The sequence below is a fragment of the Hyla sarda genome, chromosome 2, assembly GCF_029499605.1.
Source record: "Hyla sarda isolate aHylSar1 chromosome 2, aHylSar1.hap1, whole genome shotgun sequence".
NCBI classification, from domain to species: Eukaryota; Metazoa; Chordata; class Amphibia; order Anura; family Hylidae; genus Hyla; species Hyla sarda.
Genome location: NC_079190.1, coordinates 371,073,001 through 371,087,313, shown reverse-complemented (window position 1 = coordinate 371,087,313; position 14,313 = coordinate 371,073,001). Strand labels below are relative to the sequence as shown.

General features: G+C 41.2%; 2 protein-coding genes across 3 annotated transcripts in view; one reads left to right on the top strand and one right to left on the bottom strand.

The window, feature by feature from the left end:
- The window catches only part of LOC130356634 (coiled-coil domain-containing protein 63-like), a 136,072-nt gene that overhangs the window by 89,802 nt on the left and 31,957 nt on the right, over positions 1-14,313 (top strand). The window lies entirely within an intron of this gene.
- The window catches only part of SLC13A5 (solute carrier family 13 member 5), a 124,092-nt gene continuing 118,703 nt past the window's right edge, over positions 8,925-14,313 (bottom strand). The window contains exons 11-13 of one of the 2 annotated variants that reach the window (XM_056558409.1): positions 11,501-11,662; positions 10,574-10,711; positions 8,925-10,316 (exon numbers count right to left, since the gene is read on the bottom strand). In XM_056558409.1, coding sequence (XP_056414384.1) covers positions 10,188-10,316; positions 10,574-10,711; positions 11,501-11,662 — 429 coding nt within the window. In that variant the 3' untranslated portion in view covers positions 8,925-10,187. The remainder of the gene's footprint in view (positions 10,317-10,573; positions 10,712-11,500; positions 11,663-14,313) is intronic. The other variant, XM_056558410.1, reaches the window with a different exon arrangement.

Sequence of the window (14,313 nt, the reverse complement as noted above, 5' to 3'; positions counted from 1 at the left end):
TTAAAATTTGACTGAGTCTCTTTAAATGGTAATAATGTTAGAACGCTTTTTCTGAGCGCAGCGATTCTGAGATAGTTTTTTCGTGACATATTGTACTTTATGAAAGTGGTGTATTTTTGTTGACACATGAAGCATTTTTTGTGAAAAACTCCCAAATATTGTGAAATACTGGAAATTTTTTGTCGTTTTAATTTTTTTTTTATGGTGTACACTGTGCGGTAAAAGTGATGTTATTGTTACGCCGAACGCTCCGGGTCCCCGCTCCTCCCCGGAGCGCTCACGGCGTTTCTCTCCCTTCAGCGCCCCGGTCGGACCCACTGACCGGGAGCGCTGCACTGACATTGCCGGCGGGGATGCGATTCGCATAGCGGGACGCGCCCGCTCGCGAATCGCATCCCAAGTCACTTACCCGTCCCGGTCCCCTGCTGTCATGTGCTGGCGCGCACGGCTCCGCTCTCTAGGGCGCGCGCGCGCCAGCTCTCTGAGACTTAAAGGGTGCCTGGCCCAATTATCCTGATTAGCTTCCACCTGCTCCCTGGCTATATCACATCACTTCCCCTGCACTCCCTCGCCGGATCTTGTTGCCTTGTGCCAGTGAAAGCGTTTAGTGTTGTCCAAGCCTGTGTTACCTGATCTCCTGCTATCCATATTGACTACGAACCTTGCCGCCTGCCCCGACCTTCTGCTACGTCTGACCTTGCCTCTGCCTAGTCCTTCTGTCCCACGCCTTCTCAGCAGTCAGCGAGGTTGAGCCGTTGCTAGTGGATACGACCTGGTTGCTACCGCCGCAGCAAGACGATCCCGCTTTGCGGCGGGCTCTGGTGAACACCAGTAGCCACTTAGAACCGGTCCACCAGCACGGTCCACGCCAATCCCTCTCTGACACAGTGGATCCACAACCTGTAAGCCGAATCGTGACAGTTATATTTATTCTGTGGGTCAGTACGATTATGGCGATACCCATTTTATGTCGCTTTCTATGTTCTTTTTCCTTTTCTGAGCAAAATTATTTTTCTGCCGTTCATTTTCCATCAGCCGTAACTTTTTGATTTTTCGTCCGACACCATTGAGTAAGGGCTTTTGCGAAATGATCTTTACTTTTAATTGGTATCTTGGTATTTTTACGATACATGCTACCTTTTGAACTTTTTTATCCCGATATTTGTACCAAAATTGGCAACTTTTGCGCTTTTTTGTCGTTTTTACGTTATAGTTTAATAGTTAACGTCATTATGGACGTGGCAATACCTATTATGTATATGATTTGTGTTTTTGATCCTTTTTGGTGATAATACAGGGCTTTTATTGGGAAATGGCCATTTTTTTTTTTTTACACCTCATACTTTTATTGAAGAACTTTAATTTTATTACACTTTTTACAGGTTATACTATGCTGCAATACATTTATACTGCAGCACAGTATGATATGATCAGCTGCACACAGTACAGCCTGTGGGATCCAACCTCGGGCTGGATCTCACAGGCTTCCTTAGCAGGCAGACAGGAGGTCATGATCTGACCTCCTGCTGCCATAGCAACCAACGGTGACCCGCGACCATATCTCGGCGCTGCCAGCGCGCTCCCCCTGTCAATACCATAGATGCCGTGATCAGCATCTATGGGGTTAATGCTGCCGGGACCAGCGCAATCACTGCCCCAGCAGCTGCAGCGGGACTCTGGCTGTGATTGACAGCCGGGTCCCGCTGCCGATCTCCTGCGCTGCTCGCAACAGTGCAGGAGATCACTAGCATACGTATGTATACGTCCTAGCGCGTGAACGTGTCGGGTGCTGGAATGTATACATACGTCCTATAGCGGGAAGGGGTTAAGGATTCCTATTTTTTTTTTTTTTTTTTAAAGTAATACGTTGAAACATAAGACATTTTTTACTTATGTCAGCACCTTGACTTTTGCATTGTGTATTTGTAGGAACACATAGAAGAGCAGCATAAATAACAACACAAATCCCAAATATAATACAAATCCATTTATTAATTCTCAAAACCAAACTTTTCCTTTTTTAAATTAAAGAGGTTAATGGCTGTTTAGGTGGTATCATCTACAGCAATGTCCTGTGATATTACAATGCTTTATTTATAACATAAGAAATCACATAATCTGCATAGAGCACGTGCTTGATTCATCTCTAGGGCTTTACCCAGTTCAATTGTATACAGAGCCACACGATAGAGCTGCCTATAATATGTATTATTTATTTCACATTTACACCTCTATGGTTTAACAAATGTTCACTTACTACTTTAAGGGGTACTCCACCTCTAGACATCTTACCCCCTATTCAAAGGATAATGGGGGACATTTATCAATGTTTGCTTATGTATTCCTTTTTTTTAGTTAGTTTTTTCTTACAAATTTTTTCCCTATGTGCAACTTATTTATCAACTGCTTTCAGCATGTTGATAAATTTCTTTCACATAAGCACTTTTTTTTTTTTGCTGAGCTGGAGTAAATTTAGTAAGTTTTTTCATGTCATGCGACTTTTTTACGACTTTCGCACTTGATAAATCTCTGACCACTGCAAGTCAAAAATCACTTTTGCTTTGGTAAGCAAGATTCAAATTTTTTGCTTAGGACACTCGCAGAAAAAAGAGAGTAGTCGGACTTGCGACTTTTTTGCTACAATTTTAAGCTAAAAAAAAATCTACTAAATGCTTTGATAAATGTCCCCCAACATGTCCGCTGCTGAGACCCCCCCCCCCCAATCTCCGTACAGCACCCGGTGTTGTAAACAGTATGTATAGAAAGGTGAGTTTCTGCGGTCCGGGTCATGATGTCACGCCACGCCCCCTCCATTCATGTCAATGAATAGCATATGATGTTTTTACAAAATTTTTGGTTACAGCAATTTTTGATTACAAATCGACCAGCCAAAAACCTCTCAGAAGTGATTTGACTAATAAGACTCACACCAGCATTGTCTTTTCCATTGTTTCACTATCATCGAAGCAGAACAACAAAGATAATGGTGGCAGCAGATCCGTTACACACTGGCCACTAATGGCACCCAACAGACTCCAATGACTTTAGTGGGATCCGTTGGGTTTCCGGTTGGGATAACCTCTGCCATTGTCCAAGATAAATTATTACAGTATGCTGTGCTATTTAGACTGTTATTTTTGACAGAACCTGCAACAGAATCAGCTGAAGAAGCTTCAAAGACAGGTATGAACCTAGCCTAAGAAAAAACAAATACTGAAACATAGGTGTGAACCTAGCCGAAGAAAAAGCAAATACTGAAACATAGGTGTGAACCTAGCCTAAGAAAAAGCAAATACTGAAACATAGGTGTGAACCTAGCCTAAGAAAAAGCAAATACTGAAACATAGGTGTGAACCTAGCCTAAGAAAAAGTCCTAACATATGTTCTTCCTAATATTGACAACAAATTATTGGGGCTATTTAGGATGTGTTCTTTCTATCTATGAAAACAGCAGTCTGCCATAATGTGCTTGTAAAGGGTGTAATCCTTTCATCTTTAAATTGCTGAAAATGCAATTTGGTAATATAGAAATATATTAAAACTATAGGCAAAGACTCATCAATAAACATCTATTGCTTTAAATAATATATTTATGAACAATCTGTACTAAATAACATTTCTATAATTAAGCTAAATTGCCATTGTAATATTCTATGTCCATTACTTACTGCTCAAATATTAAAATAACAGAGAGAAATCGATTTTGCTATTTTACAATTGACCATATTACCTAAAAATCAAAACTTTGTATGACATATAAATACACCACATACAAATCCTATAACACTCTGCAGGCATCTTTATAAGTTATATAAATACATTCAAGTAAAGAAGCATTTACAGGAGATGCGTCTGATAAAAATATCCGGAATGTGTGGATTACACAGTACAATTGTATGGTTAAAATAGATGTTTACGCTTATAGTTGTCTGGTCATCAAGATGTCACCAGTGATGTAACATTAAAGTACTATAAATGTTTTACAGAAAAAGAGGAAAAGAAGTAGGTCCGTTGACAATCCTGTATGGATCTGTCAGCTCTATATCATGCTCAGAGCTCAAATGTCAAGAAGGTTTTGCTGAGCTACAGCATGCACACCCCCTTCCTCTGCCACCCCAAGGCAATTTGTCCCGAGTAATATATCACATAGAATGATAAAATGAGTGTAACCATTTTTATCATTGCCTTATACCTATTTGGATAATCTGAAGCTGATAAGAATTATTCACCTCTTCTTGCTCTTTATTTGAAGGCCTGGCTTCCCTTCAGCTCTGGGGGCTGCTACATATGAAGTCCTGATGCGAACCAGTTTCAGGACGCCATGTGCATTAGGACCTAGAATTGCTGGCATGAAGTCATTCTTTAGCTGTGTCTTAAAAACAGATACACTTTTCTCAAATGTAGGGTATCATCCCTAGAGTCCTTCATCTGATAGTACGTAATAAACCTTCAAATACCCATATAGTTCAGTGACTATCATGCCTTGTAGATAAAAACGATTTAGGGTCTATTCACACGTACAGTATCCTGTGCATATTTGATGCACAGGATTTGAAGCTGCAGATTTAAAATAATTTATTTTACATTGAAATCAGCAGCATAAAATCTGTCGCTTCAAATTCTGTGCATCAAATATTAGCAGGATACTATACAACAGTAAATACGCTGCATATTCTCCTATGAGCAGACACACAAGGGGCAGCCCTTTGTGTGCAGTGAGGTTTGGACACTGGGCAAGCGCACAGACTTGACTGTGACATGCAGGCCCGCCCCCACACACAGGGGGGAAATTATCAGGGGATTTACGCAGGTTTTTTGTTGCAAAAATGTTGCAACTTTTGTGCGACTTTACTGGTATGCCGACCTCTCACTGAACAGAAGTTTTACCTGAGAAGGGGGTCATACAAAGTGATGTCCTGAACTAAAATTCTCACAGGCTCTGCACCATTTAATACATATGGTGTATGTACACTCCAACTACACCATCAAAACCTGTGTATTAAATCAGTGCACCTACAGTACACTGACTTTGATAAATCTCCCCGACAATGCTGCTGCGGGTAGCTCTGTGTGTTTGCTCATAGGACAATATGCAATGTATTTCCCACTGCCCAGTGTATTTTGCGCAGTGTGAAATATGCTTTATATACACTATATGTGACCCTACCCTTAAGAGTTTTCTTATTGAAAATTACTGTATGCTTTCTAATTATAGCCACCAACTTGTTTAATATGTAGTACAGTGTTTTCCAGCCAGTGTTACATCCTATGCAGGAGTTGCCTGGAACAAAGCTTTTATCTTAAAGGGGTACTCCATTGCTCAGCATTTGGAACAAACTGTTCCGAACGCTGGAGCTCGTGTCGGGAGCTCATGACATCATAGCCCCGCCCCCTCATTATGTCACGCCTTGCCCCTCAATGCAAGTCTATGGGAGGGGGCATGATGGCTGTCACGCCCCCTCCCATAGACATGCATTGAGGGGGTGGTGACCTCATGAGGGGGCGGGGCTATGATGTCATAAGCTCCCGACTCCAGCATTCAGAACAGTTTTTTCCAAATGCTGGGTAGTGGAGTACCCCTTTAATATCTTAATGCAGGAATTGTAGTTTGATATTCAACTCAGTCATAGCTGTTAGCATGGAGTATACAATATAGTAGTGTATTACCTATTTGCTCTATTAATTTACCATAATGCATAAAGAATTGCACCAGCTGTGCAGCATATACATTTATACCACCAACAGCGTCAATATAGTACCAATTACAGTGCATACAGTACTGTGCAAAAGTTTTAGGTAGGTGTGGAAAAACTGTTTCAAGGTAAAAATGTTTTCAATTTTTTAAAATCAATTATTGGAATGCAAAGTGAATGAACACAAGGGAAATCTAAATTTAATTAGTATTTGGTGTGACCATTCTTTTTATATTAGTTTTACTTTTTTTTTTACTAGTCCCACAAGGGGACTGTCAGCGATCGCTGGTATAATACAATGGACTAGTACTTAGTGCAGTGTATTCTTCCTAGCAGCATAATGTACACACGTACACTCACCCATAGCAAGGGGCTTCACAAGACCCCTAGCTGCTATGAAAACGGGCTGAAGATCGCAAGGGCTGGGATTACTGAGGCTGATTCTGTGACACTCTTCACATGCAGTGGTCATGATTTTACCACGCTATGTGAAGGGTAAGTCTATTGAAGCTACAGCGGGGGCCCAGCTTTCATACTGATGGGCGGGCTCCCACGATCCCTGCATGGAAGAGCAGCTAAAACTTATTCTAGATCCAATGTGAAAACTTAGCAGGTTAGAATAAGTACCCTTAAAGGGGTACTCTGCCCCTAGACATCTTATCCCCTATCAAAGGATAGGGGATAAGATGTCTGATCACGGGGGTCCCGCCACTGGAGACTCTCCTGCAACACCCTAGTCAGCCCTGCCCCCTAATGTAAGTTTATGGGAGGGGGCATGTTGGTGGCCACGCCCCTCGCATTGACTTGCATTAAGGGGGTGGGGTGTGACATCACGAGGGGCGGGGTCGTGATGTCACGAACTGCCAGCCCCTGTATCTTGAGTCATCAGGCAGGGAGCAAACTTCAGCTCTGTGCTGCAGATGACTAGGGTGCTGCAGGAGAGATTGCAGGGGTCAGACATCTAATCCCCTATTGTTGGATAGGAGATAAGATGTCTAGAGGCAGAGTACCCCTTTAATAACTTCCTTAAAAAGACATATCATTGATCATTAATAGGTTTAAGAACCTGGCTTCTTGTCTCTGCTGTGATCATTGCTCTATTTTTTTTTCTTGTGGACATGTAAATTGGCAAATTATTGAATCAGCAGGTCGGAAGGTGTCTATGCTGGCTTCCCTTTGCTTTGCCTGCCTACATTTCTCAGCATTGGGGACACTATTAAAGGGATTTATGGTAAAAAAAAAATATCTTATGCCATATCCACAGGATAAGTATCTGATTGTGGAGGGTCTGACTGCTGGGTCACCCACAATCTCCAGAATGGGGCCTCGGCTCTCAGAGAGGGCGCATGCAGTAGACGGCACCTGCTCCTTTCTTTTGTATGGAAATGCCAGAGATACCCAGGTGTACAGTTTACCTGGAAGAGATGATGCTGTTCTCAAGGCAAATATTGATTATATTTATACTTGTTTTCTGTTCATTCATGTTGCATTTTGTTAGTGATAAAAATAAACTGTGAACTAATTTTGACGGCATTCTTACTTTGTAGCATTTTTCTACACCCGCCTAGAACTTTTGCACAGTAGAATATATATATATATATATCACAAACCCCGCCATTTGGATAGGGGATATATATATATATATATATATATATATATATATATATATATTCTACTGTGCAAAAAGTTTTTGTTGACGACAGGTACAGTTTAATCAGACCCCATATATATATATATATATATATATATATATATATATATATATATATATAGGGTCTGATTAAACTGTACCTGTCGTCAACAAAAACTTTTTATATAATGTAGATAATACCATTATATGTATATTTGTAATATACATTGGTTAAAAAAGTATATATATTTTTGTCCCTGCAGCTATTGCCTGTGGGTCTCTGTGAGGAGTCCAAATACAGGAAGTGAGGGTGGACAAGCAGAGCTCTGTACGCTGAGGACAAGCTGGGCTCTGTGCACTGAGGACAAGCAAGGCTCTGTGCACTGGGGACAAGCAGGGCTCTGTACACTGAGGACAAGCAGGGCTCTGTGCAATGAGGACAAGCAGGGCTCTGTGCACTGAGGACAAGCAAGGCTCTGTACACTGTGGACAAGCAGAGCTCTGTGCACTGAGAACAAGCAGGGCTCTGTGCACTGAGGACAAGCAGGGCTCTGTACACTGAGGACAAGCAGGGCTCTGTGCACTGAGAACAGGCAGGGCTCTGTGCACTGAGGACAAGCAGGGCTCTGTACACTGAGGACAAGCAGGGCTCTATACACTGAGGACAAGCAGGGCTCTGTACACTGAGGACAAGCAGGGCTCTGTGCAATGAGGACAAGCAAGGCTCTGTACACTGAGGACAAGCAAGGCTCTGTACACTGAGGACAAGCAAGGCTCTGTACACTGAGGACAAGCAAGGCTCTGTGCACTGAGGACAAGCAGGGCTCTGTGCACTGAGGACAAGCAGGGCTCTGTACACTGAGGACAAGCAGGGCTCTGTGCACTGAGGACAAGCAGGGCTCTGTGCACTGAGGACAAGCAGGGCTCTGTGCACTGAGGACAAGCAAGGCTCTGTGCACTGAGGACAAGCAGGGCTCTGTGCACTGAGGACAAGCAGGGTTCTGTACACTGAGGACAAGCAGGGCTCTGTGCACTGAGGACAAGCAAGGCTCTGTGCACTGAGGACAAGCAAGGCTCTGTGCACTGAGGACAAGCAGGGCTCTGTGCACTGAGGACAAGCAGGGCTCTGTACACTGAGGACAAGCAGGGCTCTGTACACTGAGGACAAGCAGGGCTCTGTGCACTGAGAACAAACAGGGCTCTGTGCACTGAGGACAAGCAGGGTGCTGTACACTGAGGACAAGCAAGGCTCTGTACACTGAGGACAAGCAAGGCTCTGTGCACAGAGGACAAGCAGGGGTCTGTAAACTGAGGACAAGCAGGGCTCTGTACACTGAGGACAAGCAGGGCTCTGTGCACTGAGGACAAGCAGGGCTCTGTGCACTGAGGACAAGCAGGGCTCTGTACACTGAGGACAAGCAGGGCTTTGAACACTGAGGACAAGCAGGGCTCTGTGCACTGAGGACAGGCAGGTCTCTGTGCACTGAGGACAAGCAGGTCTCTGTGCACTGAGGACAAGCAGAGCTCTGTGCACTGAGGACAAGCAGGGCTCTGTGCACTGAGGACAAAGCAGGGCTCTGTGCACTGAGGACAAGCAGGGTTCTGTACACCTAGGTCAAGCAGGGTTCTGTACACTGAGGCAAGCGGGGCTCTGTACACTGAGGACAAGCAGGGCTCTGTACACTGAGGCTCTGTGACATGCTGTGGGCTCATACATGAGGAATGAGGATGATTGACAAGCCAGGAGTCTGCACCGAGCCCTGCTTGTCCTGTCCTCACTTCCTGTATTTGGGCTCCTCACAGAGACACACATGTAATATGCACATTTTTAACCAATGTATATTACACATATAATGTTTTTGTCTAAATTATATAGACTTTTTTTGTTGACTACATGTACACTTTAAGTGATCTGGTGTGAATGATTAATGAGTGATAAAATGTTAGGCTTTTCAGCAAATGTCGTCTGAGGGTACCCTCTATACTGTACTTGGTGTATTGTCCTTATAGTTTAGCCTTGCCCAACAAAGCCTGCCTCATATTAAATCACTCCCCAATAAACTATGCCTTGTCAAAGCTAAGGCATGCCTAAAATAAATTTCACATGTTGGCAACAATGCAAGTATGGACACATCTAAAAAATCAGAAATGAATCTATGTACATTTTACAGATGTTCAAACAGTTTTACTATATTACATATTTTAAACAAATATTTAATAATGTCATTGGTCATTTGAAGACTGTAGTTAATATTGGAAAGAATACTATGAGAGTGGTATGTTACCAAGCATTTACATCTAAAATATATGTACATAGCTGGAAACTTAAGGCCCATTAAACTGGGCAGTAAACAACAGATGGAGGAGAACTTTTTTGCACTATATTATCCAGTAGTCTATGCTCCACCTCTCAGAAAAGAGACATTGCCAACATGTAGACAACGAAAACGAGTAACCCCTCAAGGAAGACAAATTTCTGATAGGTCTGAGCTGAAAGACAAGTTGCCTTAACTGGAACCCATCGACAGGTTCATAAGGATTTCATATTAAATTCTGCAACTGATAACTAAAAAAGAGAAAAAAATATAATAGCAACTTGTGTAACATACGTATTTACAAAATGGGGACACTTGTGTTGTTACCCTTATGTATCATAAGGAAATAGTTTATGTAATCAGTCCAAGGTCTTTGTATAATTGTTGTATCTACATATTTGTGTCTTTTCATCAATTGTCTCTGGTCTTGATTCTGTGAGGGGAATATGATTTCTATATCCTCCAAATGTATTTACCCACATGATAGTCTTCTTAGTGATTATTGCAGCCATGTATTGTGGGCACTGACTGTGACTTTACTGAATTCCATTATAGTCCATCCGTACTGTTGGCCCATATAGGGAAAGTGTCCAAATGAAACATGGGACGACCCCAGCTGTTGATGGCTATAGTGGTGCATAATACACCAATAATATTCATAACAAAGCCAGTTTTCACCTAAAACAGAATACAAATTTATGAGATTTTTTGGATAGCATATAGGCAAGACATTTACTGCACTCCCATCACCAGGATATGCCATATCAATACAGTTGTTGGGAGTCCAAAAATGAGAGCAAGTATAAGATTTTAAAATTGATATATTAATTCTGATGTTACACATAGTCTTTTAATAGGAAGCTGTTTCCCCCGCCCAACCATCCTCAAAGGTGCCCCTTAGTTCCAAAAAAAAACCAAACGTTAAGGGTAGTTACCATATCTGACACGTGAAGATGTCCATATGAGAAGACAATAGCATTCGGTGGTGTGGCCACAGGTAACATGAACGCAAAGGAAGTGCTGAGAGTGCAAGGGATCATAATGTACAGTGGGTTTACCTTGATTGATTTTGCCTGGAGTAAGAAAACAATACATAGTTATTATTAGACTATTCTTATTGGACAAACATGAAAGAATGAGGCAGTGCGACTATAGCAGTGGCTTTAGCTACCAGAATGAGCAATGATCAGCGGTTACAAATTGAACAGGCTCCTTGACGCCACTACAGAAAAAATTTTGAATTACCTTGTGCCCAATCAATTAAATAGAAAAATATGAAATACATGGGCATATTAAAGGGATTGGCTGAAGGCAGCATAGAAATAAAATGTAAAAAAAGAAATACTCACCTACCTCATTCCCCTACAGCTCCCGGTATAACATCATCTGGTCCCTCACTCCTCACTCTGTTCCTACTTTCAAGATGGGTTTGTCTCAGCAGTGGTGGTCCGTTCAGCCAATCACTAACTGAGGCTGGATACTGCTACAGTAAGTGATTGGGTGAACAGACCATCACTGCGAAGACGAGTCTATCTCAGAAGAAGAAAGTATCTGGATGAGCGGGGGGACTAGTAAAACGTCTCACAGTGAGCTGCAGGGGACAGAGGTAGGTCTTTTAAAACTTTTTTTTGGTACCCAGATAAACTCTTTAAGTCCACTGGATCCAGTAACTATTGCAATGGAGCATACTGTATGTAATATTTATTTCTAACTTTGTATATTTTTAAAGAGTAAATATAAACTAATGTAAAGTCAAGCAGTGTACTTTATACTTAGTGACTAGATTTTATTTGCAAACTGTTTTATAATATTTAATGATGACTGGCTTTATGTAAAATTTTTAATAAAGAGAATAGTCCTACCATGGAGGCAAGAATTGGAAGAAAGAGGGTTGCTGTGGCCACATTGCTGGCACATTCAGTAAAGACAGCAATCATCAAAGACAAGATGATGGCAATGGCCCATGCTGGAATGTTATGCAAAAATGTCATCTGTTCACCAAGCCAAGTTGACAGTCCAGCAGCCTGTACAGGTAGTAATATGAAAAGATTAATAGAGAAATGCATAACTGTAGCTGAGCTTCATACTACATTCTGGCAGCTTTAACATGTTTCCCAATGCCATATTAAAGTGCCCCTAATCCATCCATACACTTTGATCTCCCAAATGAAGGGTATAGTATTCCCTGAGCTTCTATAGCTAAAACCTTAAAGGGGTACTCCCGTGGAAAACTTTTTTTTTTTAAATCAACTGGGCAAGAAAGTGAAACAGATTTGTAAATAATTTCTATTAAAAAAATCTTAATCCTTCCAGTACTTTTAAGAGGCTGTATACTACAGAGGAAATGTTTCTCTTTTTGGATTTCTCTTCTGTCACGACCACAGTGCTCTCTGCTGTCAATTTTAGGAACTGTCCAGAGCAGCATATGTTAGCTATGGGGATTTTCTCCTGCTCTGGACAGTTCCTAAAATGGACAGCAGAGGTCAGCAGAGAGCACTGTGGTTGTGACAGAAGTGAAATCCAAAAAGAAAAGCATTTCTTCTGTAGTATACAGCCCCTAAAAATTACTGGAAGGATTACGATTTTTAATAGAAGTAATTTACAAATCTGTTTAACTTTCTGGCACCAGTTGATTTAAAAAAAAAAAAAAAAAAGTTTTCCACCAGAGTACCCCTTTTAAAGGATACCTATCAACAGGCAATGTGCCGGTGTTGTAACTTGTTTGTTCTATTTGACTTGTGGAGGTCCACGCTTCTACTTAGAAGTTTGTCAAAGTCATATAAACTCTATAAAAACTTTTGAAACTAGACCATCACTTGTTGCATTTGTATTATTATTAAGTGTATGTGCATTTCCTTAACATATGTCGGAGGCTGGGACCCCCCCCCCCCCCCCCCCCACAATTATCAAGAATGAGTTCATGCCACTTCAGTGTTACTTGTTGATTTAATAAGAATTTAGCACAATTTGAAAAGATGTGAAAAAGGACATAGTTTGCCACAGCTCTTATATTTTTCACTTTTAGGCTGGGTCCATAGATAGTATTGTGGGCAGTATTTTTAGGCAAAACCAGGAATAGGTTTAAAACACAGAAGAAGCTGAAAATCTTTCCATTATAATTTTTTGCTGTCCACTGCTAGTTTTGGCTAAAAATATTGTCCAAACTACGGACCAAAGTACTGTATGTGAACTCATCCTGAAGGTATGGCTCAATACGTTCTGTTTATAGCATAAGATGCAATGTTTTATACTAATCTCTTTCTTTTGGCTGTCTACACTTAAAGGGATATTCCAGGAAAAAAACTATTTTTTTCTTATATTAACTGGCTCCAGAAAGTGAAACAGACTTGTAAATTTCTTCTATTAAAAAATCTTAATCCTTCCAATAATTATCAGCTGCTGAAGTTGAGTTGTTCTTTTCTGTCTGGCAACAGTGCTCTCTGCTGACATCTCTGCTTGTCTCAGGAACTGCACAGAGTAGAAGAGGTTTGCTATGGGGATTTGCTTCTACTCTGGACAGTCCCAGAGACAGGTGTCATCAGAGAGTACTTAGACAGAAAAGAACAACTCAACTTCAGCAGCTCATAAGTACTGAAAGGATTAAGATTTAATAGAAGTTTAAATTTAGAAGTAATTTACAAATCTGTTTAACTTTCTGGAGCCAGTTGCTATATAAAAAAAAGTTTTTCCTGGATAACCCCTTTAATATTTTGTGTTTTACGTGAGGCATTATAGTCTGTAGTCAATACTGTGTTATTAGGGATGGGGCACAGCTATAGCTATCACTATCATATGCCTATGTAGGTCTGTTTTTTTATTTTTATTATTATTTTAATAGCACCCCCACACTATTCTGAAAATCCATTTGGTTAAAGGGGTATTCCAGAATCTAAAACAATTGATATGTTGTTGGGGACAAGGTGAATATTAAAAGCAAGTCATACTCACCTACTATGGTCCCCTCAGTTCCCATTACAGTGCCTTTACTTCCACCTCTCCTCATTGCTTGTTGATGTTTATGAGACAAGATGTTGGCGCATAACCTGCTCACCTGCTTAACCAATCACTGAGGTGGGACAACACTGCATTAAGGACTATATCTATAACAAGGGGACATCCTCTACACCTTGAAGAAAGAAGGTTTCAACACCAGTACAGATGTCTTTTTTTCTTTCTGTAAGAGCAGTGAGACTATGGAACTCTGCCAGAGGAAGTGGTCATGGTGAATTCAGCAAAAGAGTTCAAAAGAGGCCTGGATGCATTTTTGGAGGGTAGCAATGCTGCAAGTTATTAATACTAGATCTATAGGGACAGAACATTGATCCAGAGATTTATTCTGATTGCTATCATTGGAATTTTCCCCCCTGGTATGGGGCAATTGACATCAGCCTTAAAAGGGTTTTTTGCCTTCCTTTGGATCAACACAGCAGGATTATAGGTTTAACTTGATGGACTCTAACATGAGCAATGTTACTAATAGAGATGAGTGAACTTTTCAAAAGTTCGGCTTTCTGTGTTCGCAGTACTTTTGAAAAGCTGTCAGTTCGCGGCAAACTTTTCACTGCAAACCAGCAATTAAATGATTAAGCTGCACTACACCGTGCAGCACAACTTTAAACATTGTACTTGGATTGCACGAAGTCTCAGTCCTGAGACCAGCTACGATTCTTATTAC